General features: G+C 43.7%; 2 protein-coding genes across 21 annotated transcripts in view; one reads left to right on the top strand and one right to left on the bottom strand.

The window, feature by feature from the left end:
- LOC140701136 (uncharacterized) overlaps positions 1-10,247 on the top strand; it is a 53,889-nt gene extending 43,642 nt beyond the window's left edge. For 5 of the 8 annotated variants that reach the window (XM_072976308.1, XM_072976307.1, XM_072976309.1 and 2 more), the window contains 2 exons: positions 8,161-8,201; positions 8,588-10,247. In XM_072976308.1, coding sequence (XP_072832409.1) covers positions 8,161-8,201; positions 8,588-9,121 — 575 coding nt within the window. In that variant the 3' untranslated portion in view covers positions 9,122-10,247. The remainder of the gene's footprint in view (positions 1-8,160; positions 8,202-8,587) is intronic. The other 3 variants (XM_072976312.1, XM_072976313.1, XM_072976311.1) reach the window with 1 other exon arrangement.
- The window catches only part of ENOX1 (ecto-NOX disulfide-thiol exchanger 1), a 509,205-nt gene that overhangs the window by 16,553 nt on the left and 466,065 nt on the right, over positions 1-26,587 (bottom strand). For all 13 annotated transcript variants that reach the window (XM_072976305.1, XM_072976293.1, XM_072976304.1 and 10 more), the window contains 2 exons: positions 15,313-15,415; positions 6,347-6,432 (listed from right to left, as the gene is read on the bottom strand). In XM_072976305.1, the coding sequence (XP_072832406.1) occupies positions 6,347-6,432; positions 15,313-15,415 (189 nt within the window). The remainder of the gene's footprint in view (positions 1-6,346; positions 6,433-15,312; positions 15,416-26,587) is intronic.

The raw sequence follows: 26,587 nt of genomic DNA, 5'->3' as shown, positions 1-26,587 counted from the left end.
GCAGAGGGGTTCCTGTTTGGGGGACTGAAAATACACAGGCTTTGTCAAGGCTGGAGAGTCAGAGAAACCAGTTGCAAGACCAGATTCCCTTCCACAGGACAAACTGACGGTTCACCTTTAGTGCACATTTAAGTCTTGTTCATCCTTCATATCCCTGGGCAGAGCATGGCGTTAGCACACGGACACCTTGCAACAAATGTCCGCTGAGAGAGGTACAGAATGCAGATGGGGAGGGAGGAAGGACACAAAGGAGCAAGTATGGGAGGAAGAAGGAAAGATCAACAGAAGCGAAGAAAAAGGAAAAGAAAAGGAAAGGACTGGAAGGAAGAGGAACAGGGAGGAAGGGAAGGAGGGAGGAGGCAAAGAACAGGAAAGAAGGAAGAAGATAAAGAGAAGGAAAGAACTAGAAGGAGAAAAGGAAGGATCTGGATGGAAAATGAGAGACGGGAGGGAGGGGAGAAAGAGGAGAAATGCACAGTGACAGCTCAGGTGCCCCAGAGGACGTCCCAAGAAGGAGCGTGGACTCAAGGGCACCCCCTGTTAGTCGTGACTTGGCCCTTCTCTCTCTCCTATTTCACTAAATACCTGCCTGCCAAATTTAGCACTGCATTAGCTCACAGCTGATTCTCAAGTTAGTTCATAAATATATCATTTCCTCATCTAGACTCCAGGCTTTTTGAGAACAGGATCCTTTCTTAGATTTCTTTTGTACCCTGGCCACTCGCTGTTCTGCCTGGTCCCTAGACAGCACTGGGTCTGTGAAAAGCAGTGACTTAGTGGAACTGTCGTTGAGACCCTGGTAACCTTGCCAATTTCTCTTTCTGTGGATGAGCAACTTCCTTTCCTGTTTTTTTTATGCAGCCAAATGGAAATCTTGTTACCCCCAGTGCTTCATATGCTTTCCAGAGGTACTATGATACCTAAAAAACACACTCATGATACTCTGCCTAAACAACAGAATCTCATTTACTCATTAATATACTATGACAGGTGGCCATCCAGCAGAACACCAGAACAGACGTAATATTAAAGATTATTCCGGTGGGCAGTCGTACAAACACTACTTGGAACTTTTCCTCCACCCTTACTGCCTAGCTATTGTCTGGGAAAGAATGCTCTCCAATTAAGGCAGATTTGAATCGCCTTGGAACTGACAAGATATTTTGTATCTCAGAGGTATGCTTTTAGTACAAAATGACAAATGGTTTGCCCCTCTGGTGGTAAATGTACACAAGCCCAGGAGTACCCAAGCTCATCACCAAACGTGGTGTCATACCCCAGATGGCAGCTCTTCCTAAATCAGCATCTATGGCAATGCTGAGTCTGGTTTCAGAATCAAATCTTCCACTTGGTGGGTCTTGGGAAGAGGCATTAGGTACGTAGTGGGGAGAGCCTGACAAACCTGGAGAACTGGGTCTCAGTCTCTTAGAGATGACATAAATAGAGGGAAGAGCGGAGGACTCCCTCCACTTGACTGTAAGGAAATACTCATTTGCTGATGCTCAACTCAAATGTGACTTCCTTGCTGCTTAGGGTCAGTGAGTGAGCTTGGAGGGCTCTGGGCTGACGTGAGAGATTCCAGATACTGAGCAGAAAGCATATTCAAGATAGTGTTATATGCCTGTGCCAAGGGTGTGAGTTTTGACTCAGAGACTGAGAAGGAAAAAAATAAGCAAATACAATTATCAAGAGCAGGAACAGTGTTTTAAGTGGAAAGTGGCCTATTTGGGGGCTACACAGTCTTAGGGAACCATATGCAATTTACTTGCCCAGCATACTTTAATTCCTGTCTCTCTTTCGATTTCTCATCATTCTTTTTCCCATTTGTGGCCTTTGGGGAAATCCTAAGAAAAACAGCTCCACTGGCTGAACAAGCCCTCTTTCCTTATCTCCATTGGCACTGGGAGAGGCAGAATCTAAATGGTACCTTACAACAGTTGTGGTCATGGGGATGCTGTCTGATATTAAGGAAACTGTGGTTCTAAGTGGACTTTTTAAAAAGCCACCTTCCTTCTGACCAAGGAAGTGAAAGACATATGTGGAGAACTACAAAACATTGACTAAGGAAATTAAAGATGACTTAAAGAAATGGAAAGATATACCATGTTCCTGAATTAGAAGAATTAATATTGTTAAAATGGCCATACTACTCAAAGCAATCTGCAGATTTAATGCGATCCCTATCAAATTACCCAGGACATTTTTCACAGAACTAGAACAAATAATGCAGAATTTATATGGAATCACAAAAGACCCAGAATTGCCAAAGCAATCCTGAAGAAAAAGAATGAAGCTGGAGGAATAACCCTTCCAGACTTCAAACAATACTACAGAGTGTCAGTAATCAAAACAGCATGGTATGGCTACAAAAATAGACATATAGATCAATGGAACAGAATAGAGAGCCCAGAAATAAACCCACGGACTTTTGATTAATCTTTGACAGAGGAGGCAAAAACATACAATGGAGTAAAGACAGTCTCTTCAGCATATGGTGTTGGGAAAACTGGACAGCCGCATGTAAATCAACGAAGTTAGAACACACCCTCACACCACACACGAAAACAAACTCAAAATGGCTTAAATACTTAAACGTAAAACAAGACACTATAAACCTCTTAGAAGAAAACATAGGCAAAACATTATCTGACATAAATCCTAGCAATGTTCTCCTAGGGCAGTCTACCCAGGCAATACAAATAAAGGCAAAAATGCAAAAATGAACGGGACCTAATTAAACTTACAAGCTTTTGCACACCAAAGGAAACCATCAGCAAAACAAAAAGACAACCTATGGAATGCAAGAAAATATTTGCAAAAGATGAGACTGACAAGGGCTTAATCTCCAGAATATATAAACAGCTTGTACAACTTAATAAGAAAAAAACCAAACAACCCAATCCAAAATGGGCAGAAGACCTAAACAAGCAATTCTCCAATGAAGGCATACAAATGGCCAATAGCACACGAAAAAATGCTCAATATCGCTAATTATCAGAGAAATGCAAATCTAAAGTACCATGAAGTATCACCTCACACCAGTCAGAATGGTCAAAAGTCCATGATAAATGCTGGAGAGGATTTGGAGAAAGGGAACCCTCCTACACTGTTGGTGGGAATGTAGTTTGGTGCAACCATTATGGAAAACAGTATGGAGATTCCTCAAAAGACTAAAAATAGACTTATCATATGATCCAGCAATCCCATTCCTGGGTATATATCCAGATGGAACCTTAATCCAAAAAGACACCTGCACCCCAGTGTTCACAGCAGCACTGTTTACAATAGCCAAGACATGGAAACAACCTAAATGTCCATTGTCAGATGACTGGATAAAGAAGTTGTGGTATAGTTATACAATGGAATACTATTAAGCCATAAAAAATCATAAAATAATGCCATTTGCAGCAACATGGATGTTCCTGGAGAATGTCATTCTAAGTGAAGCCAGGAAGAGAAAAATATATATAGTATCACTTATATATGAAATCTAACAAAAGACAAGTGAATTTATTTACAAAGCAGAAACAGATTCACCGATAGGGAGCAAACTTATGCTTACTGGTGGGGAAGGGGGTGGGAAGAAATAAATTAGGAGTTCAAAATTTGCAGATATTGACTAATATATATATATAAAATAGATAAACAATGAGTCATACTGCATAGCACAGGGAACTATATTCAGTATCTTATAGTAACCTATGGTGAAAAGAGTATGAAAATGAATATGTGTACATGTATGACTGAAGCATTATGCTGTACATCAGAAATTAACACATTGTAAATTGACTATACTTCAGTTAAAAATATATATATATATACACACACACACACACAAAAAGCCATCTTCCCAGAGTCAGCAAACCTGTGCTGTGGAAGCCAGGCAGAATCCACTGCCTTAAAGCAACATTAACTGAAACCCTGGCGGGGCCCAGGACGCTTGGCTCGTTCTGGTTAACCTGGGCAGGTGCCCCGGGCCCATGCGCAGGAGAGTCTCAGCATCCGGGCTGGCGGCAGCTCCGGGACCCTGAGCCTTCGGGCTGCCGATGCAGGGATGAGGCCCTGGTGGGTACTTAGAAGGCAAACCTCTCATTAGTTTGTTTCCTGCTGAAAGCCATGAGGATATGGACTTCCAGTAAACAGCAATAAATTGCTCTCTGCATTAAAAAGTCTAAATATCCTCTCAGCTTCACTAGAATAGAGAGAGTACTGGGTCCAATCCCTGGTACCCAGGAGTTTTAGCCAGAACACTTTCTTGATATATTTTTAACCTCAGGTGTAAGGAGAGAATTTGACAGCTCCACTGAGCATTTCATTCAGGGGATGGAGGGCTGTCTCAGGGAGACCCTGTGTATTTCCACTGCGAGGGAAATTCTTCATTATCTTCTAAGATACAAGTACCAGTCTGAGATGAAATGGGATTCCCCTTGACTGCATCCCTTCTGGAAAGGCCCATCGTCTGCTGGCCAGAGACCAGGAGTGTGAGTCTCTCCTCAGAGACTCAGAGTCACAGGTCTCCCCTGAGCTGATGGACGGCACACGGTGGACACTGTCCTGAGGGTGGAAATATAACAGGAGCTCCCACCCATCAGAATAACTAATTATCACTGTGCCAGGTGATGCAGCCTGGAGACGCGCGCACACACACACACACACGTGTGCAGGAGAGAGACACACACACACACACACACACACACACACACACACACACACACACACACACACACACACACACACACACACACACACACACACACACACACACACACACACACACACACACACACACACATCATCAACCGGCACTGCCGGGGCGGAGGAGGCAAGAGCCCTGCAGTGTCTTAGATGAACAGTAAGAGGACTCCTTGGCCATTTCAGCTCATGCTGACACAACTGCTTCTCAACAAAGGCTTCCCACCTGAGATTTCCGGAAAGGGGAGGAAAGAAATGTGAGCGATTCAGGAAGCATAACAGCAACAATAGAAACCATCCCTCAGGGCTGGTTCTACACCAGGAACCTCGGTGCAAGCAGTATTTCATTTACTCCTCCAGGCAACGGTAGTGGTGATATTAGGAAGAACGATATTGGAGAAGGAAAAAACAAGCCCTTCAAAGAGCTTGCTTTCAACGAAGGAATATCGTATCGTTCCTCCTCCTCCTCGTTTCATCTGTGTTAACCGAGCGCTTTCTATCACCCCCCACCCCACCCCCATCCAAGGATGGGGAGGCCACAGGGAAGGCGCTGACGCGGCTCTGGATGTGAAGACTCTTACACTCCGGTCTGGACGGTCTACCCTGTCACCAGCTGCAGGAGGTTCAGGGGGCGCCAAGCTCTATGACTGAAAATTACTTTCTGTTCCAGATGATTTCTCGCAAAGGAGAAGTATAAACCCATTAGAAAGGCCAAGAGCTGTGGGATCATGAACTGGCGAGATCATCTGAATGCAGACTAGAGGACAGCGGAGTACTGTCATCAACGCTGACCACGGAAAAGTCAGAGTGACTTACACGCATGAATTCGGGCCAGGCAGCTGCGGGCGTGCGCCCGGTCCTGCACCTTCCGGGTGCTTCGCTGGGCTCTACTCTCATTTCTGTTTTCCTTCGCGGCAGGACACTCAGCAAGATGCTCAGTGACAGGCCTAGCGTCCTGTCCCCTCCCAGGGCTGCCCGAGGCAGTACTGGTGAAGGCCAGGCCATCACCTTCTTCCCACAGAGGCCTCTCTCATTGTTCGCTGCAATTTATATATAAAATTGAGCTCTTTTGGGGCTAGGAGCGTAGCTGATCTGCAGAGGAGAAAAACTAGCCCCAGAGAGATGAGGAGTGATGGGCTGACTCGGGGTGAGACCCTGGAGGGCACAGCTGAGAGGAATTTCTGTACAGTCATTTTTCCCATTTAGAGAATGATGCTGAAAAACTACCGCTAATACAGTTTTCTTGAATCATAGCAGATCTTTATGTTATTTGAGGCGATTTTTCCTCTATTGTGTGGTGTCCTTAACAGAGAATCCAGTGAGAATATGGTCTAAGGATAGTGCCCCTTGAGTCACCCTGACCTGACTTCTCCCTTGTTCGGGGAACTTTAAGGCCAACCTGTACTTTTAAATCCCTCATATGCTTTTCAGAGTAATTGGGCATCTGCTGAAAGTTGTTGTCATTTTCCACAACTGCTGGTCCTTCTACAAAGACAAAGGCAGGTGAAAAGAAGACAACTCTGCTCAAAACCAAGTTCTCGTGAAGGAGAGGAACCAGTGAACCTCTGCACGGCTCACGCCGGGTCCGCCCGCAGCCGGCAATCCACATACCAAATTTCAGCCACGTGAGTCCCACTTAAGAAGAAGGACTTACCTTGGAGTCCAGCTGCTGCATGTATGACCAAAGATACTCTATATTGGCTCCGAAAGGATGGACGTGCAGAAACGTTGATATGATGCCTAAGTTAAAAAGACAAATGTTGGCCATTACTGAGAGGCAAATAAAAGTCTCAGTCAAATACTGTCATCGGACCCCAGTGACAGTTTTGTCAGGCTAAGTCACGGTCCTGCCATTTCTAACAGCACTCGGCAGCCATTCGATAACAGCACGTTCTAAAGACAGTAATAGTAACGTGGCAAAGAGAACGCTGTCTCCTGGCATGATAGTAGTTAGAAAAGCTGGACTCTGAGATCATACGTAGATGAACAAAGGTCTTTCTAAACAAAGCCACCTGGAAGCATTTCAGCTACCAATTTTCTGCTTGATTGACCAATATCAAATTGTAGATATTGGAAGGATAAAATGCTCTCTTTTCGTTCCCTCAGCGGACTCTGCGGTGTGAAAATGGCTCCTACGGCTGTGTGGGGGATCACACTGCCTCAGGTTTCCCTGACGGTGACAGCTGCTGGTTGCAAGAAGTATTTAATCTGAATTTCCCCTCACTGCCCCTCAGGAAGCACAGATCCTCGCTGAACCCTCTACTCTTGTCTAAAGGGAGCCGTCCTGCTCCCTCCTGCTTGCTGCTGTGAATTACAGGATCATTTGGAAAGGCCCGGCAGCGGACGGTCTGGCTGGAGTCTGCTTATAAATCAGAAGGCTTTTCCATCGTGAAGTTCAGCTGTCAGTGTGGTACTGACCAATGAGAAGCTGAATGCTGGTGTCAGGGCTGAAGTGAAAACACGAGCCTCCTACCCTCCCTGCTCTTACATCCAAAATCAAAGCAGTGAAACGAGGAGGCCGACTCCGCAGGCCGAGTGCTGCTGCTTGTTGAGAACTGGGGCTCTCTTTGAACCCGGCTTTGAGATGAGTCAGACTGGAGGACGAGCCTGCACGTTCTGTTTATTGTGAAGCTTTGATGCTTGAAAGTCAAAGGTCAAAGCGGGGACCTGCACTTGTATGAAACGCGCTTAGGGCTGGCCTGGGCCGAGCACGTCACTTCCGCACGAGGTCGCCCTGTGAACTGCCGCGTGGCCTGGACTGACCTGGGACGGGGGCTCCTGAGCCCTGGTCACCTGGGTGATGCTCGGGATGCTCTGGACGAGCATCAGGTTTGAAAGAAAAGTTCCCAGTTTATCCTTAGGCTGAGAACAGGGAACCGAAGGGTCCAGACATGCTCCCAAGACCTGTCTTCAGAACAGAACCTACTGTTCTAGGTGGACAGTAGAATGAGGAAGACAGAAAAGATTCGTTACATTTCTTCATAAAGCAAAAACCTCCGTCTTCCGAGGTTGACCTTTTCCCGAAAACATAAAGAACTACTGTTTTGTTCTAGATTATGTTCTTTTTTTGCTAAAATGTCTTTTTTAATGAAATAATGGTGATGATAGAAGGTAAAACATTCTACCTTCTATCTACCTCCATTAAAACAATGGTAGTTTTAATCTCTTTAAGTGGCAAATAGCCATTTTTAATATACTTCAGTGGAATTGCTTTGTCCCTCTCCTATTTATTTACTTATTTTTGATGTGTATTCTTTTTTTAATCATAGTCTATAATTCTGTCTCTTAGTTTCTTTCTGGAAATGTTTGTCTGTCTGTCTGTCTATCTTAGGGGGAGGTAATTAAGTTTGTTTGTTTGTTTATTTATTTATTTTAATAGATGTACTGGGGATTGAACCCAGGACGTTATGCATACTGAGCTATACCCTCCACCCCTCAACTTTGTTAATTTTTGTTTTAACTTTATAGACCTGGTGACTACTTCCCTGTCTCTGAAATTCTCAAATCTGGTAAGATGGCTCTGTAAGTAGTTCTGTTACTAATAAGAGTTAAAGTATAGACTCTCATGAGTGATGTACTTCTTAAAAAATAGATGAGAATAATGTTTTAAAAAAATAACACTTTCATCGGCATTCCATAAGTGGGAGAGAGGGGACAGATTTCTTACGGTGACTTGCTCTATTTCAGGATGGTGAGTGGGGCTTTCCCTGCCGTCCCAGGCTGAGGACAAGCCGTCCTGTGTCCACTGCTTTCTACGGAGAGCCTCCAGCAAATGGGAGGCAGCCCCTGTCCCCTCTGAGGAGGAGGACCGGGAAGAGAGAAGGAGCAGTCAGCTCTGGCTTTGGGAGAAGGCGAGGGTGTTCCCGGTGAGAAGCTTTTGTCTTCTTTTAAACAGGATGCTCCCAGCGCGGGGAGGAGGCCCCTCAAGAGCGTGGCTCTCAGAGACTGGAGGGGCCCTGCAAGAGGGCAGGCACATCCCTTTCCTCGGCTGGACATCCACTCAAGCAGCAGACGGACCGATCTGGCTTTGTGCCAACCCGAGCAGCAAATAAAGAAAAAAACCCACATTTTTCATGTCCATATCCCCACAGGACAAATCGTCACCAGCATCTCTCGGGGAACCTGCCGCCTCTCCTGTAAATGCCCACGGGAGTGTGACGTGAAGTTAAATGTCTCCCACAGAATGAATGGAATGCTTCAGAAGAGGGTGGTGGTGGGCGCCATGGGGGAGCAGTTGACAACTCTTGGCCTTGGAGATGAAGTGCTGAAGGAGGAAACTGAGGGATACCAGAAACGGGAGGACCTGGAGCGGCCGTTTCCTGCCTCTGTGATGATGGGACCCCTTTATGTACGTGGACTTGCTCCCTCACTGTTTACCGTCCCTCGGCCCCAGTCTTGGGTCTGCACCCCCGAGAAACTCTGCCCTTAGACAATATTTGTGTGTTCTAGTTCAGTATTGGGAATACAATATACAATAAGCATATGCTGAATGAATTTATCCTCTAGAACTGAGAACAGCCAGTATACTTGTTTAAAATGTCTACTGTTCTGTTGTTAAATGCAGATAAAGAAGAACCTTAAAAATGGCTACCAGTACTAACTGATAACATAATACTCTTTCAAAAACCAGGTAACTTTGAGGAGTTATTCATCAGTGATTTCTGACCTTAACTCATCCTGTTATGGTTTCAGGACAGAGTAACTTGTATCATTTGGGCATGGAAACTTTTTATTGATTGAAACAATTTTGCTCATATAACTAAGGAAAAAAATGCTCACGTGATTTCTATATATCTTTCTCAAATCAGATTAGAAACCCTGACCCAGACATGAGTATCTTTCCCTAGGAGAGTATTGAGAAACAGCTCAGTGGTAGCTGATACGAACAAGCCATTAGTTTTTCTTTGTAAAAGTTTAGCAGTTGCCACTAGATACACGTGGGGCCAAAGGTGGTAGTTAACTAAAGGTACCCCAGGCTGTTCCTGTGGATGGCAACCAAGTTATTGAGCACGGCTAGAGATACAGCAGAAATGGGAAACATTAGCCATCGTCTCGAGTACTGCACCCCTCCTCCTGCCTCCTCCTCCCCTTGCCCCTGCCCATCACAGAAGCATCACAGGAGCATGTCATGCCATCGGAAAAAATGTAGTTTCTAGGCCCTGATACTGGATCAGGTTCATTTTGGGGAAACCTCCTAAATAACCAGCTAAAGCCTCTTGTAGCTCCTTTAAAGGAACTGGGATATTTCCTGAGAATGGAAATAAAGGATAGCTGTAACTCAGAATTGAATGAAAAATGCTGCAAAGCCAGAAATGGAAACTATTTACGGTCCTCTGGAAGAGACCCAAAGGCTTGGTAATAGGAATGCTAGGAACTGAGGGTGGAGAACTTGGCTGTTACAAGCTGGTGGATTTCCAAGGGGATGGGCTCAACTATTGGCCTTGGCTCTTCCCATGGGGAAGCGAGGTCTCCATATTTAAGAATGGGTTTCCCAACAGTGGTAAATACAACTGTAAGTAGCTAATTTAAGAAAATAAAGAAGGAGTGGAAAAGGCTGTCGGTACTCTTGAGTTTTTTGTCCACCTCAGGACCTTAAAAGCTACTTTAGAAGGATACACAAACCAGCTCTGTACAAACTATGGCAAATCTCTCGGTAGGAAGGCCCATTTAAACAAGCACATAAAGGCATTTTGAGCTTTTCCCATCAAAATCATCTAGCTTATTCTAATTTTAGGCCTCACTAAGACCAAGGGAGCAGTATTTAAAATAGCCAAACAGTGCTAGATTTTTACTGCCAGATTTCTACTAATTCATTTCCTTAGCAACATTTTGGTGCCAAGGTCATAGGGACACAGCGTTACACAGACAGACTCTCAGGGAACTTATATTCTAGGTAAGCAACACAGATGATAAACATAGATTAAAAGTAAAGGAGATATTTTCAGATAGTGGTAAGCACAATGCAGAAAACAAAACAGGTTAAGGAGTAACCTCCAGCTTGATGGAGTGCTGCTTTACATAGGCGGTCAAGCGAAGGTGGCACTGCCTGAGGGTCAGCCACAGAGAGCCTGGGGGAAGATTACTCAGGTACAGGCAACAGCAAGTGCAAAGGACCTGAGGTGGAAATGAGGTGGCAGGAACAAACTTGGCTGGAGAGTGGTACAGCCTACATTTAGAGGTAGGTAGAGGGACAGATCACGTAGGGTCTGGTATTGAGCTCTAACTATAGCGGGAAACCAGTGGAAGGGTTCTGAGTAGGGGCATGCTATGAACTGAATTACATTTTAAAAAATTCATTCAAGCTGCTGTCCAGAGGAAACTCTTCATCCTTTAGGACTCCCTCAACTGTCCTTTCTTCTGACAAGGCCTCTGCAGCATAAGTAGCCCCTTCTCTGTATTTCTGATTTTAGTACAGCCATTTCATTGCCGTTAACTACTTTCTTCCTCGCTAGTCTAAGAACTTCTCGAGGGAAGAGACCGTCTTATCCCCGCCGTCAGCTGACGCAGGTCTTGCGTATAGCAGCCAGTGGTTCCCAAAAACGTGGTCCCTGAGGTGCCTGCTTCAGTAGCACCTCGGATGTTAGTTTTACAACAAACAAACAGAATCTGTGTGGGGACAAAGATTCTGCCTTTTAAACACGCTGTCCAGATGTTTCTTTTCCACAGTGAAGGCTGGTAATTTTTAGAGCAGGCTCTTGACAAATGTTTGCTGATTTATTGATATGGACATTTGTGTCTTGGAAACAAGATTTAGGTCAATGACTCATTCTTTATGGTCAGTAGCTTTCAGAGAAGAACACACTCCCCAGATTACTTTTCTCAGGTGCATCTAAATATAGCCTCAACTCTACTCACTGAAAACACCAAAAAGTCACCACTCAACCTTCTTTAAGTGTTTTCTCTACATTTCATTCATCTGTTTCCTAATACCTATGTATTAGAGGGAACATTTCAATTCAGGTATAGACTGGCTGTGTGCAGCAGTGTGAAATGGTGACAGTGATGAAAATGGTGGTGGTGGTGGTAGTGGTGGTGGGGGAGAGCTTGGTGTGGACAGTCATCCTGGTGACCCAGCATCCGTACGTCCTGATTTGCAGAGGAGTCAGGATGATGATATAAAGAAGCTTCCCTGATCATTAAGAATTTGAGGGTGGTGCTCAGGGACCTGGGGAAGTTTTAAACAGCAACTTAATAAACAGAGCTGTTGAGGTTTTGATTCTATTTGGATCGGATTTACAGTGATGACTGGCATTGACAGGGTGCCAGTGAGGGCTGCTGGGATTGGAAATCTGTTGTGTTGGAATTAATTAAAAAGCAAGAGAAGATGGAGTGATCCAGACCCAGGGTTACACAGCCAACATCTCCTCAGAGCTATCTGCCTAATTAATAAAACAATTTGATCCTTTCTCCTTCATAACAATAGCCAGTGGTTTCCAGCGAAACACGGTTCCAAAGCTTTGGTCCTAAACCCAAAGTATTGACTCATTCTGTCCCACGCAAGTTCAACGCATGTCAACTCCAACATGGAGGGCACTTGTGAAATGAACTAGGAGTTGTGGCATAGACACCAGGCGGGGTCAAGCTGACCTGTGTGGTTACTATACAGGTTTGAGATATCCAATGTTACCCTCCAAAACTCCCATAAAAAAGTAATTCTTCTAGGTTTGTTTATACGCTGACCTGTCTTCACAAGCACTGATTGCAAAATAAATAAGCCAGCAATCACAATAGGAAAGTGCCAAGGGCCTAGCTGCTTTCGCTGACTTGGAACGTAGCACCTGATCCCCAGTAACTGTCAGGCAGAAAGTCTGGCAGAATGGTGGGATTCCCGAGGGACTCAGGATTCCAATCTACAAAGCTCCAAGTAGTGGAAACCCCGCTGATCTTCTGTAATGTGTACCTAATTTGTATGCTGTAAAGAGGCCAGTTTTATAAAATGGTCATGAGAATGTGTGGAAGGACTCCATTCTTTGGCCCCGATAAATTAACATCACAGATGATCACACATAACTGGGATCGCTCATTGTTCAGGAACTTCTAGCCTTAGTGTTGTGTTCTCTGGAATTCCGTGTCTGGAATAATTTCCCTCTAACACGCCCCTTCTCTTCCAGGCAATCAAGATTTGTGCTGCTGTGCATTCCTGATGGGACATTTGTGTGTCCCAAGAGGGTGTTATCTGAATATATTTGCATAGAGCATACATCGTAGACACGTAGATGTGATGAAGATTTTGCCAATAAGCATTTCTAATACAAGGGAGAAAACTTTCTAGCTGTGCCCCTGGCCTTGTAGACTGACTTAGAACAGCCCTACTGTATCCTACGCATGGGTTTAATTATCCTAAGGGAGCATTCTGGGGAAACTGCAGAATATTCCTGACCCCTCCAGGTGTATCAGAAGTCCGGGGGACTCCCAGGACCATTCAGCCCTCGCGTGTGCTTCAGAAAAGAGCAGACCCAGCACGAGAAGCTCCTTTCTCTCTCTAGCTGGTCCAGAGCCCTTTCGGACCCATATTCCGTCATTCTGTCCCTATCATGGTCCTTATCTAGATTCCAGACGCTGCAGGAGAGGTCTTTTTGGTCCTAACATTCAGGTTTCTGCAAAATAGGAACGGCCAAATTCACTCTGCAGAGAGACACATGTCATGGCCGGGGGATCTGCATCCTTCGGCAGAACTCGTCATGCCGATCTTGAAAACCCTTCTCTACTACAGCATTCTTTCGGATGATTACTCTCTCTTTGACTACACAGCAGTGTAAGTACCTAGGTATTTGAGGGTAGGATTTGGGCAGGAAGCCACAACTGTAATGAAACTTCCATTAAGTCGAGTAAAATCAAATACTGAGGTGGAGCAGTAACAGGGAAATGAAGAAGACTAAACGCCTAAACTTAGTTTAATCAAAACCGTCCATCTCCAGCCTCCCTTTCACCTAAACATTCTCATATATTGATTCAAAATGAACGTCCTGAGCCATTCTTCTGCTCAACCCTGAATGCTAAGGTGGGTGTGCCAGTTCAAAGGACCAAAAAGTGAAGGAAAATCCTGAAAAATTTGGAGTTGGTTGTACCTAATAGGTTTACTGAAGGGGAAGGAAATAAAATAAATGGAGAATCACTCCTATTTTTCTTTTTTAACCTTCAAGTGGTCTGTATTATTCAGACTTAAAGAGGGAAAGTTTATGGCTAATCACGTAAGTATGTGCTTTCTCATACCCTAAAAGCATCCTAGGGGAAATCACAACTTTATTACCCCAGGCGAAGGAGAAGCAGTTGTCAGCGTTTGACACATTTTCCAAAGAAGAAAAATCCAGTTGCCAACTACATATGGGTTCATTTTGGGTTCCCGGACCTGCCAGCACATCAGCATGTCCTAGGAAACTTGTGCACGGCCCGGTAGTACAGCCGTAGATCATCACAGAGAAAAAAAAATAATTGGTTTTCTGAGGAGTAGCTCTAAGTTGATGTCATATTCAATAACCCTGTAGTTGAAAAATCCATATATGATGGATGAAGTCTGGACTATTTTTTGCATTTAATTCCTCCTGCACCAGCTTCTACAGGACCTGATGCGCCTGTCATTCCGAGGTGAGTGCACGCCGTATTTAGAAGATGCCACCAGGCGGTACCTCTGCCAGGTAATGAACCACAGAACAGTTTATCTCACATGTATAGCGGCCTCATTCCTCTCTCTTAAGCGTGCCATGGAGGAGCCAGTCTAAACTTGGAACCTCGCGCTGGGGTCAGCGCCAAGGTGCAGCTTGAATCAATGCTGTGCATCAGGGAGTGAGGCTGGTGGCTCCTCCTCCTCTGGTTTTGAGGACTTTGGAGACAGCCTTAAATATACAGGCTTCTAAGCTGGGGTCCCAGGCATGGTACCAACCCGTCCTCATCAAGAACTCTTCCTTATGAGACTAAGTACCACTTCTGGATCTGCTGCTGCTGACCACCAGAAGGGAACATTCAGAGCTTTCTCTGGTCCCGACCAAGAGAAAGCCAACCTAGGTATATTTTGTGGGGCAACTGAATAAATTTTAGGTGAACAGCCACTTCCTTCCTTCCTCCCTCCCTCCCTTACTCCCTTCCTTCATTCCTTCCTTCCCCTTCCTTAGCGGCCAGCTCGTTTTATTTATCTTGGAGAAATGGATCCAGACTTAGGTAGGGAAGCCTGGATTGGCCCAGCACTGTATTCCGATGGCCCTGTAACAGCATGGTGGCTCTGGCCTCGAGCCTGACCTCAGGACCTCTCCAGAGCCCGGGAGTCTGGCTTGGTGTGGGACTTCTGCACTGAACCCAACCTGACCTCAGTTGGAAGTGATGCATCCATATTTTGAAATTCAAATTTGTAACATGTGAGATATAAGTTAACCTATTTTTCTTATACTCAGTTTTATGTTGGATAAACCAACTCACATCCATGGTTACAGAAGAGCAAAGCCCCCATTGGTTTCTATGCCCCTGATTTGAAATGTGTGTGATATAATCTTGATGAAGCTAATCCTACCTCTGAGCAGAAGGCAGAGCTCTTTAAACTACTAACACGTTGGAGGTGAATTACTTAAGTATTGTTTAGATGAATGATGACCTAAGAGAGAGCAGATTAGGAAAACAGAATTTCCTTACCGATTAGCAGAGCTTCTTTTTCTGATTTTAAGCCTTGGCTTTTTTTCTCAATATTGTTCTCTCGGTCTTGGTTGACCAATGCGACTGTCAACACATTGATTTCCTAAAAAGTTAAAAAACAAAAACATAGGTGTTTATGTAGAGTCTGTGAATTCCAGCAAAAGCCACCAGGTCTTTTAAACTCTATAAAAGAGGTCATCGCTTCCATTTGTAACTAAAGATCAACTTTTGTAAGTGATCGATCTATTTGCCCAAGAGTAGAAAAGTAATTCTAGAACTTACTCTCCCAGCTGGTGCTCCCAGCAAGGCGAGCAACTCTTTGCAAAAGCGGCACATTGTGTGCAAATCACCTTACATTTTGGTCCATGTTTTGATCAAACTCTTAGCAAAAACTATTTGACTGTAGCTACTTTAACAATTTATTTCATATACAAAGAATTTTCCTGAAAAGCACATACGGACTAATTTATAACACTCTGTGAGTAATGTGTGTGAGTGTGTGGGGAAGCAGGGCCTTTTGGGAAGGTGAGATAGAACTGTTGCTAGGAATGTTTACATTGAATAAGGCTATGTCCTTATACACAACTGCAAAAGCTAGATAAAGTGAAGGTTGGGAAATTCTTTTCTTTGGAAACTAAAAATGAAGAACTGTACAACAAGACCATATGTGAAACACTGAGGCTGGACTATTTTCAGTTCTTTCTATGGCCTTTTAAATTTAAAAACATAAAAAGATTTAACTCGTGTTCTCCCAGACTTGAAATGAGGGCTCAGAATGGAGAATGATGTAATACAAAATCCAACTGAATGATCAGAGACCTGCATAAATGGGACAGTAGAACCATCAGGATAGTTGAGGCCTGTTGGAGGGAAATTTCTCACTGAAAGATCTCAAAGAAAGACTAGCATGTGGGACAAAGAGTTAAGGACACTGTTTCCATTAGATCATGAGGACTCTGTCAGAGGGACAGAGGATAGGGAGGGAGGGACGAAGGACAACTTAGCTGGTCTGGCAGGTGTTACAAGGACTGGAACTGGTTACAGGATAGACATTTAGTTAGTTAATACAAATTAACAAAGTTGGCCAGACAAAAGAATATAGGAAATTGTTGGGAGCATGTTGAACATGTCAAGGGCACAAACCCCACCCAAAGGCATTCAAATTGAGACAGAAAGAAGAAAAAAAAAAACCCTCAGTGCATGTCAATCAGAATAGATCTATGAGCTGAACTTAACCTATGAGCTACTACTTTGTAAATTAGGGGTAATTAGAAAGTGCCAAGGAGAACGGCTCTCCTGGAAAACTACAGGTGGTAGCATCTGGTGAGCATTTTGAAGGCTCCTGTAAATGTCAGACTTAGCTGCTGAAGACTGAGTGAGTGATGAAAACTGAGCGAGAGGTGAAGATGGCTTAGGGAAAGGATGAGGGCATCACAGTGATGTGATGATAGAAAAGACGGAAGATCGTGGTTGACTAGAGGGTACCAGCTGAGGCCTGGGGCTGATGGCGGGAGTGTGCGCATGCGGACAGAGAGCAGACAGGGTTTAGGGAATGGTCCAAGGCAAGTCTGCAGCCAGTTAGACTAAAAGGTCATTAGAGATAACAGATGCTCTTACATCTCTTACATCAAAAAGGGATCTTGGGAACCAGACGCTGTAGACATATAATCCAGAACTTGAAAACAATAAATCCAAAGGTTTACAAAGATGGGAATAGAACATTTTATAAAGAGGAGATTCCTTCTGAGATAAAATAACATGAATGTGTTTGAAGGGTTCGAAGAGCTTTAGAGGGAAGAGGATGGAAAAATATTAACTAGGATGATAACTATCATTTAAGAAAAATATAAATAATGAAACTCAGGGCCGAGTGGAAACAGTATCTCCAAGTACGGGTGATCTGTTAACAGCCTGGATGATAACTGGGGCCAAATGAAATTACAGAGAAGAGTTTAGCAGACAACAGGCCCACTGTCACTGCCAAAACTGAGTGGTGTCCTGGGACCATCACACAGTTGAGAATATGACTTTATGGAGGCAAATGGACCACCAAGGGAGGCAGCACGTCAGGAGCCAGCAAGGGATAGCAAGGGCAGACCAGCCTAGGACCCATCCCCATGCCCAAAGCTGGAGTCATAAAGAAAGGGGATTGTGAGCAGGTCTCAACAGATGCTACTGAATCAACAAGTCTACAAGGGGCCAGATATCCCCCACTGACTATTGCTTTGATGATGTTTTAAGAGTTCTGAGTTCTGCGCAGGGTGGAGATTTTTTTTTTTTTTTTTGACTCCTCCAGGAGGAAGAAGAACTCTGCTGGGAAGTGGCACAGGACCTACTGAAGTTGAGCAGGCAGGCTGTAATTACAGTTGAATATTAATAAGTTGGCCTCAAGAATCTACAGAAGGAGAACTACCATTTCCAGTACAGTCAAAGGTGTGTCCAAGCATATAAACAAGAGACCTGGGTCTACAGCATCATACGACTTGTGACCACTCAAAGAGTTACTACTGAGTTAGCATCCGGAGCCTAAGCCTGACTTGGGCACGCATTAAACGCTCAGACTCTTGCTGACAAAGTCACAGAGCTGATGAGATGGGTGCATGCTTTTGTCACACATTTTTCCAGAGACAAAACTTAAAGTTAATATGGATGTGTTTTAAGGAGTAGAAAACAGGACAGTGGTTTTAGAATGCCACTTGGTGTGCTGTGCTTTTCTTTTCTTTTTTTTTTTAACACCCTTTCTCACTATAACAAAAAAGCAGAGGAGTGTTGTAATGATTCATGCATGATTCATGGTTTCCTTAGAAAAGTAAAGTTCATTTGATTTGTCTGTATTTCTAGTGGAGCTGTTTAATTTAACAAGAGAATTATAATTATTAGCAGGTTGCAAGTTTAGGGTTGTCTACGAAGTACAAAATAGGTACAAGCAATATCTGGATCCTCTTTCCACGTTTGCATTTAGTGCCTACAAATCTAAATTATCATCCAAGGTTCGTCAGAAGAGCTCCAGCATTATAACTGGCTAAGGTAAAGAGAATATACAGAGAGAGGACGTGGAGCTGGATAATTCCCCAGGCCAAACCCTCGCTGCATTTAGGCTAAGCCTGGTTTTACTTCCTGTTACTCAATAAATATTTATGCTGCATACGGCTATTACATGCCTACCACATGCCAAGGAATGCGAAGTCTTTAAGGATACCGGGTCCAAAGCAGCAAGAAGTGCATGCTTACCCAGGAGCCAGCAAGCAATTCTTACAAAAAGTCTGTAAGAAAGCTTACGGGAAATGTCAGGAGATGAAGCTGGAGAAGCAGGTGGATCACAATAAGGAGCTTGGCTCTTACCCGGAAGGCTTAACAAATGAAGAGCGTTCAGCAGCGGAGTGACATGAACGGTTCTGCATTTTGGGATACTGGTTTGGAGGCAAGGGGAACTGGAGGCAGGGATGCCAGGCTGGAGCTCACAGCAATGGTCTATTTTTCAGCTTTGCATGATGAGGGTAAAAACCAACTTAATGGCGTGCAGAGTGTGAAACCTAAGAGACACTTAAGAGGTAGAATTAAAACACATCTCATGACTGGGTGGATGAGGAAAATGCTGGGAACGGGCCAGCGCTTCAGTGGAAAGGAAGACAGGAAAGAAGCCAGTCTGAGTGAAGATGATGTAGATTCAGTTTTGGAAATGTTGAACTTGAGGTTTCTATGACATCTTGTCAAGATACTTGAGAGAAAGTAGGGTTTTGCACTTAGAAGCAAGGCCCGGACAGCCCTTTAACGGTCTATTTCTCAGGTTAGTGTTCGCAGCGCACAACCTTGATGTCTCCTTCTGGGACAAAGAAAGGGCTTGCTTACTGCTTGATATAAAAGAGGTGGCTCCCCCAAGCTCAGGGTTCCTCTCCTGTAACACAGTCCATGGCACGTTCAGGCTGCCATGTGGGCGCCTCTGTGGGGGGATGACCAGGTTGCAAGATCCATCTGAGGATAAATCCAGTGAAGCCAGGACAGCTGTCTGGTCGCACATGATAAATCCTCAGATGGACACTGGCTAAAACCTTTTCAGAGGACAATCCATTGCAGAAGGGACAAACTGACCAGAAGGAGCACACTTTCCAGGATATCAGAGGACATAACTAGTTTATGTTTCATCTCTAACTGTACAAAAACCATGGCTCAAGTCTAACCTAAGTCCTGGTCCTGCCTTAAGAGTTTCATACTCTCTCCCTAGGAGGTGCCACCTTATCTATTCAGTAATTGGGGAACACATTTTACTGGGATGTTAGATCATAAGTTAGAAAGACTTTGCCTCATTCTTCAAAACATCACTGTTCTTATTACTCATTCCTACCCTGAATCTCTGGAAAGTAAAAGGAACTTTTCAGAATGGGAAAGTTTCATCTTTAGAAACAGAATATTAGTAGACTCCATCTTTTATTACATTCAAATCCTTTACTCTGATAGATGTAATATGCCCTGAAGAATTATGTACCTATTAGATGTTCTAGAAAGGGTGTTCCAGACACTTAGAGATTGCAAACTGGGTGTGGGGAGGGGTAGACAGGGTTGGGAAGTGAAGGAGATTATTAAGGACAAATCGTTAATGGTGGACAAAGTATACACTAGGAAGGAAACATTAGGATGGGGATCAAGAATTTCCATATAGTGAGATCAATAGGATTATGATATAGTACTCCACGGGAAGTGGCAAGAACACCTTTCATTTGACGCAGTTAAAAAAGCACTGCAGACTAGAAAATGCACAATAAGTAACAATTCTGCATTTGGCAGGAGAATGAACAACATCTCATAAATCTTTTCTCAGTGCACCTTTTAACTCCATTTCTGTGACACTTAGAAAGGATCTTTAAAGGGCTGGGACAAGAGGTTTTCAATAACTGGGAAATAGATATCACAGAGTTTTTTTAGACTTCTTAAAGGTAAGCTACTTAAAGGCAGAAATTTCCCCTCAAAGAGTCCTTGTCAATTACTTTGCAAAATGATCACCAAAGTAATTTATCCATTTAGAAAAGCTTTGAGTAATTTACTGAGCTAGAATTGTGCTTTGTTGATTTGTTTTTGTTCCCTTCCACCTACCCAAGCTCCTACGAACCAAGAATCCAGCTTCCTCAGCATTATAAAATAATCCTTTCCTTATTCTTTTCAGTTCATTATTCCCCTGACCTCCTTAACTTTAGTGCTTCCCTTCAAAGTAACGCAGCCAGCTTAGTACAGGCAATATATATTTATCTTGGATTTCAATGCCAATAAGAATTAGAAAAGAAAGAAGAAGAGGGAGAAAAAACAATTAAAAAGCGGATGTTCAAGCAAAGGATTGATGGGAGTGAGTAACTGAGGAAGCTTCAAAATTTCTTGCAGTTCAAGGGAAGGTAAGAATGCATCAATCCCCAAGAGTGAGCAGGATCTCAGGACTTGTCTACGGGTCAGAAGTCCCAAGGCCTCACTAATGTTACCGGTTGCTGAAGCTTGGTGCTGCCAATCCTGAGGGCGGTGGGCTGCCCACCCACCTGTCCCTTCCCTCAGAAGCCTTTGCTGTCCAGGGTCTGCAGAGGGGAGCCTCAGAGGAGACCATTTGAAGGCAGACACGCAGGGCTCCTGCCCTCAGCCAAGAGGCGGTGACGCACCACGGCACTACCACGTTTCACCCGCTGAGATGTCCCACCTCACTGGGCACAGCTGCTGGACTCAGACCCAGCGTGCGTGCATAATGGCCTAAGACGACTCCAAGATTTTCCAAGATTTCTCATCACAAAGATTAAAATAGGTGAGAACTGGTTATCGGCCATAAAAAGGGCCCTTTAAAGAAAGAGCAAATTCAGTGTGGTTTAGTTACCAGAGATAGCCACATAAGGCGTTTCTCCTGGTACCTTTCTTTTTAGATCCTCCTTGATTATATTTATTTAGTAAAAACAGAGTGCTTACTCTGTGCAGGTAGTAGAATTAGAACTTTACAAAGGTGAATTAATTCAATCCTCCTAATGGCCCTAGGAGATCAGGACTACTGAATTCTCATTTTACACACGAAGAAAATGAAAGATGGAGAGGCTAAGGACTCGCCTGAGGTCACACAGTAAGAAGCAGACTTGAGATTCGAACCAGTGCTCCCTCCCTCCAGAGTCTTAACCACTGTGCTGGGCTGCCTCTCTTGAATGCCCTCCTGGCACATATTATGGTCCCTGTCAATTTAAAATTGCTTGTTGAGCACTGGGACTGAATCCCCTTCCTAGTCTGGGTATCAGGAGCCCAGCAGGGGCTCCCCGCCGCCCCGTGAGCAGGTGGCTGGGGGCGGGGAGGTCCGGCAGAGTCGTGAGCGCAAAGGGGAGGGAGGGAGAAAGCCAGCGGGGACCTGGCCGAAGAGCAGGCTGTTAGCAGGGATGGGACCCCAGCTCTCTGCTGCTGTTAGAAGTGGTGACATCTTATCTGTTGGACAAGAGTGACTTCTTGTAACCATGGCCTTGCAGCCGGGAAGGGTTTCAAAGGCAGAATGCGGGGGCCGGCGAAGAAGATAACGGCGCATGCTCTCCGGGTTTGGAAGATGTATGCAGAGGAAAGCTGAGGTCAAGGTGGCACTCCAAAGATAAGGGTGGGCTACGGGCAGGACTGGCTGAGCAGCAGAGGAGGCTCGGGCCGGGGGACCCAGGGGAGCTCCAGCCACACCCCAACCTTGTGATAATAAGGCAGGACCACCGAGATAATAGGAAAAGAGAGAAAAGCAGGGGATACGGAAGCTGTTCTAGAGGAAGGATGGACAGACTCTGTTTGTGAAGCAGAGGAAAGAGAAGAGGTAAACAACAATTTAAAACGAAGTCTGGACAACTAGCAGAATAATGATAAGAATAATAAGAATCAGAGGTCACAAAACGAAGGAGAAGCACTGGCTCCAATATTTTAGAAACACTGGATGTGAGGTCTTGGAAAGGCAGCTGGAACTATGGGTCGTGAGCCCACGACAGCATCTGGGTGGGAGGCACTCTCCAGCCCATCTTCCATCCCCCTCCCTCTCCTGCAGGTGACAGGAGCACCTGTTGTCACTGCCACCCTCAGAGTGTCTCTGCCTGGACTTGAGGTGACTGCTCTACCCGCGGCCATCTCTCTACACAGGGACAGCGTCCTCAGTAGCCAGCACAGTTCCCTGCACACAGCAAGTATGCAACCAGTATTTTCCGAAAGAATGAACAGTAGACTCTTGGTAATATTTGTTGAATTAAATCAAATGCATTCGTTATTACATAGAGAGGATAAACTTTGTCGGTGAAACCAGCTGACAGTAACAGGATTTGGTCGGCACCCTTGGCCTAGAGTGATTTACCGGAAGTCTATGAGGACTGTGTAAGACAGAGTGAAAAAAACAACACCATCACTATGGGTGTTGTACAGACTTTTGGTCCCTAAATGTTGCAGCATCATTTTAAAGTAAAATAATTTCTTTACTATTTTAGATTGAAGAAGGTAAAAAAGGTAATTTTGAGTTTGTATCTATTAACAGTGCCTTCAATATGTACAAATTTAAATATAAGCTTTTTAGGGAGATCATAACGTAAGCTTATAATCTGTTTCCTTTTCTTTCTTTTCCTTTTGAATCTTTAAGACAATTCCCTAGTTCCCCTTAATTCTTCATAATAATCTTTCTTGGTTTTCTCATTGCAAATATATATATTTATAAATATGTGTATATTTATAGTGCAGAAAATTTATAAAATATAGAGAAAATAAAAAGTAACTGGAATTCTGATCTGCAGATACAAGCACTATTAACATTCAGGTATTTACCTTTAATATTTTATATACACACACATATAATAATACACATATATAATACATACAATATATATTTAATATACATATAATATATAATATATATTGTAATAGATAACAGATAATATATATACATGAAAGCATGTGTATATATTGTTGTTGCTTAAATCTTATTTGAAAAACTAGGATTATCCCACACATACTTTTAATAAGAGAACTCTTGATAAGAAAGAGTAACTTCAGTTTTGTAATGTTTCCCATTAAATGCTAAGAGCATCACTGCTGCCTGGATTATAACTTAATTACGGCTGTCACAGTTCACACCAAGCTTAAACTGTGGTCTCCTGCTGGTGATCAGATGACTTTCTTTTGGCATAGTTTTGTCACAGCCATATTTTAAATGAAAACAATCTAAAAACGAGAAAAAAATTCTTTTGCATTCCTTTAACTCCATTCATTATTTAAAGTGTCAGTTGTAGCATTTTCTTATAGTTTTACCACATGCCAGTGTAGATGTTACCAAACGAAATAAGACACTTGATCTCAAAAACAGTTGTGTGTTTCTCTTCAATAAACAAAAACAATGCAACTTGTACTACTATATCTGTGTTAAGACCATACCCTTCATAGCTTGAAAAAGTACTGACATGAAAAATCTCCTTAACCAATAAAAATGGAGCAGCAAACAGAAGAAACTAAAGTGAAATACTTTTAAATGTATGTATGTGCATCCAGAATTAGTCAGTTTGATTCATCTTCTATGATACTGACTCTATTGCTGGTAAAGATTAATCGTATTATGGTGCTCTTGGCAAGTTATTTGCTGAGTCCATTTCTCAGCATGACACTTCTTATTTTTCTCAGCTACAAAGCACCCACTATCATAATTTTCACCTGCTGAGTTTACATTACTAATGATAATATTAAAATTCAGAGTTTTTTTGACCTTTACAGAGGTAAATTAGGTCATGAGAATAGATGGGATGCAATCTGATAAATGGCAAAGAGAAACAGTTAATTATTATGAAAGGAAAATCAAATTTCACAAGGTTTACCAACCATACCGTGAGATCTTAGTAAACATTAGTCTCCCCTTCCAATGCACCAAAATCCAATTCCCTCTTCTCACTGCCCTCTTGCATATTCCATCTACGAGAAATATTCCAGGAACTAAGTGCTCTGACTGCTGATGCATGGTGCATGATGGATGTAGAATTTGGGGTCCTCTGAATTAAAAAACACTATGAAAAATGGCAATGATGATAATACTAATAATAGTTAGCCCTTACTAAGTGCTTGGTGGATGCCAGATGCTGGTGTTGCTATTACCCCCATTTCACAGATGATAAAATTGAGGCACAAATACACTAAGTAGTTTCCTAAGCTCACATACCTAGAAAGTAGTGGCTATAAGATGGGGCCTCAGGTAGTCAGACTCTGGAGCTATCAGTCTATGCTGCCTTCTGTCCAAGGTACTTCTCAGGGAATCTCAACTTCTCAACATTGTTTGAGACCCTAATCTCAGGACAAATCCTACCCTTACTGAGAGGACTGAAGCTAGTTTCAATGATTTCCCTTTTCAGCATATGCTGTCTCCACAGTGGCCCATGTGCTCCTTGAAGGCACTGGCTAGGCTGTGGTTACATGTGCCTCCCAACGCACAGTGCTGTGTCCATAATGCTGCTCTGTCCATCAGGTGGACTTGGCTGGACACCGTTAGGAGTGGCATGTTGTGAGTCCACCTGTCTTTTGTGTATTCTCCAAATGGTTATGAGTTCTCATGAACTCAAGTCTGGCAATTTTTTGTAACTGTGTATTTTCCTTTCGGGGTTGAATCGCAGCAAAGTTCAACATTTAGACTAAAAGTTTCTGGACACTTCAGTATAATTTGGTTAGAATGTATCAAACCTCCACCACTCCTTCATCCATCACATGTCTATTGAGCGTCTATCCTATGGTTCAAGATTCAAAGATGAATGTGGTGGTTCCTGCTCTCAAAGAATGTAAGAGTCTAGAGGATGGACAGGCTTGCAAAATATATTAAAATATAGTGTGATATACCCATGACAAGGGCTGGCCCTGGGGGCTGTGGAAGCCCGCAGAAGCACCTAACCTGGACTGGGGCAGACGGTAGGCAGGGGTTACCCAAAGTGTGGTCCACAGGCTGATGGCACTGGGAGCTTACTAGAAGTGCAGATTCTCAGGCCGCAGCCCAAACCTTCCCAGCCTCGAACTCTCAGGGGTGGGGGAGGCAGCAATCTGTGTTTTAAGAAGCTCTCCTTTTGATTCTGTCGCTTAACCAAAGTTTGAGAAATATTGCCTTAGAGAATTAAGACTCACAGACACAAAACCAGTAGGCAAGAACTCTTAACACCAAATGAAAATCTGCAAAATAAGAAGGTTCGACGAGTGAGCCCCACAGCCTCAATTCTAACTTTCACTGTCTGTGTGACTTCTGCACACATCTTAAAGTGAACAGTGATGGACCAGGCTTAATCTTCGAGATCACCGGCAGATGATATATGGAAGGAAATGTTTGCTTTCTCACCTAATCAGGTCAGATTCACAGGGCTGTCTGAGGCTACCGGAATTTCTATACCAACTCAATCATCAATAAATGTTATAAATGTATTACAAATGTGCCCGCCTACATAAGCTCACCACTGTATTAGGTTCTGTAAGGCATACCTGTACATTACCTGCCCTTAAGGTGCTTACATCTGAGTTGAAGAGCTATCATAACTGGCTTGTTCAGAATGTTTGCAATGATGATACATACTGAGGGAATATGGAGAAGATGGTAATTGATTTGGGCTGATGTTAGGATAAGGCCCCAAGAAAGAGGAATTGAGGTGGGCTTAACCACAGTGGGATTCGCATTGCAGGCAAACAGGATGGCATGATGGATGGGGGAAGGTGAATTATCAGTAAAATCATCTAATTATTTAGAGTTTTAATGAATGGTGCACCTGTTGACTTAAAGTCATTTATTCAGGATTATCAGGTCAAGCAATTATTCCCAAAACCAGGCCAGTAGTTATTCTGTTCTTACCAAGGGGACCCACTTGAATGCTGTTACATGAAATGACTGGGAATGACCCCTAGGCTTACAGTGATGAGACCGACTTACGCGCATGTGCATCAGCGTGTTTGCACATGTGGTGAGAGGAGCAGGGAATTACACCCACATAGGTTTGGGGGCTTTAGACAGATCGCACTTATGGACTTTTCTCAGCGTTTCAAGGCATCTTTCTCAAAGCTGGCATGGAAAGAAATTGTGCAAATTAGATTCTGAAAGTCTCATACACAGAAGTAGCTCATCAGCATACACTGAACAGTCTGGAAACTGTCCAGACAAAGAAAGGCACTCTGAAATCTCATGGGGAAACTGACATAACAATAAAATGACCGGCATGCTGAGCATCACAGCCACAAATCTCCCCTACAAGGGCAACTTCAGGGCTAGGAAGGCCGAGGCTTAGAGGGTTTTCTTAAAAAAAAAAAAAAG

This window comes from Vicugna pacos, chromosome 14 (genome assembly GCF_048564905.1).
Source record: "Vicugna pacos chromosome 14, VicPac4, whole genome shotgun sequence".
Lineage (NCBI taxonomy): Eukaryota > Metazoa > Chordata > Mammalia > Artiodactyla > Camelidae > Vicugna > Vicugna pacos.
Note: the sequence above shows the minus strand (reverse complement) of the source record. Positions and strands in the feature narration are given on the sequence as shown.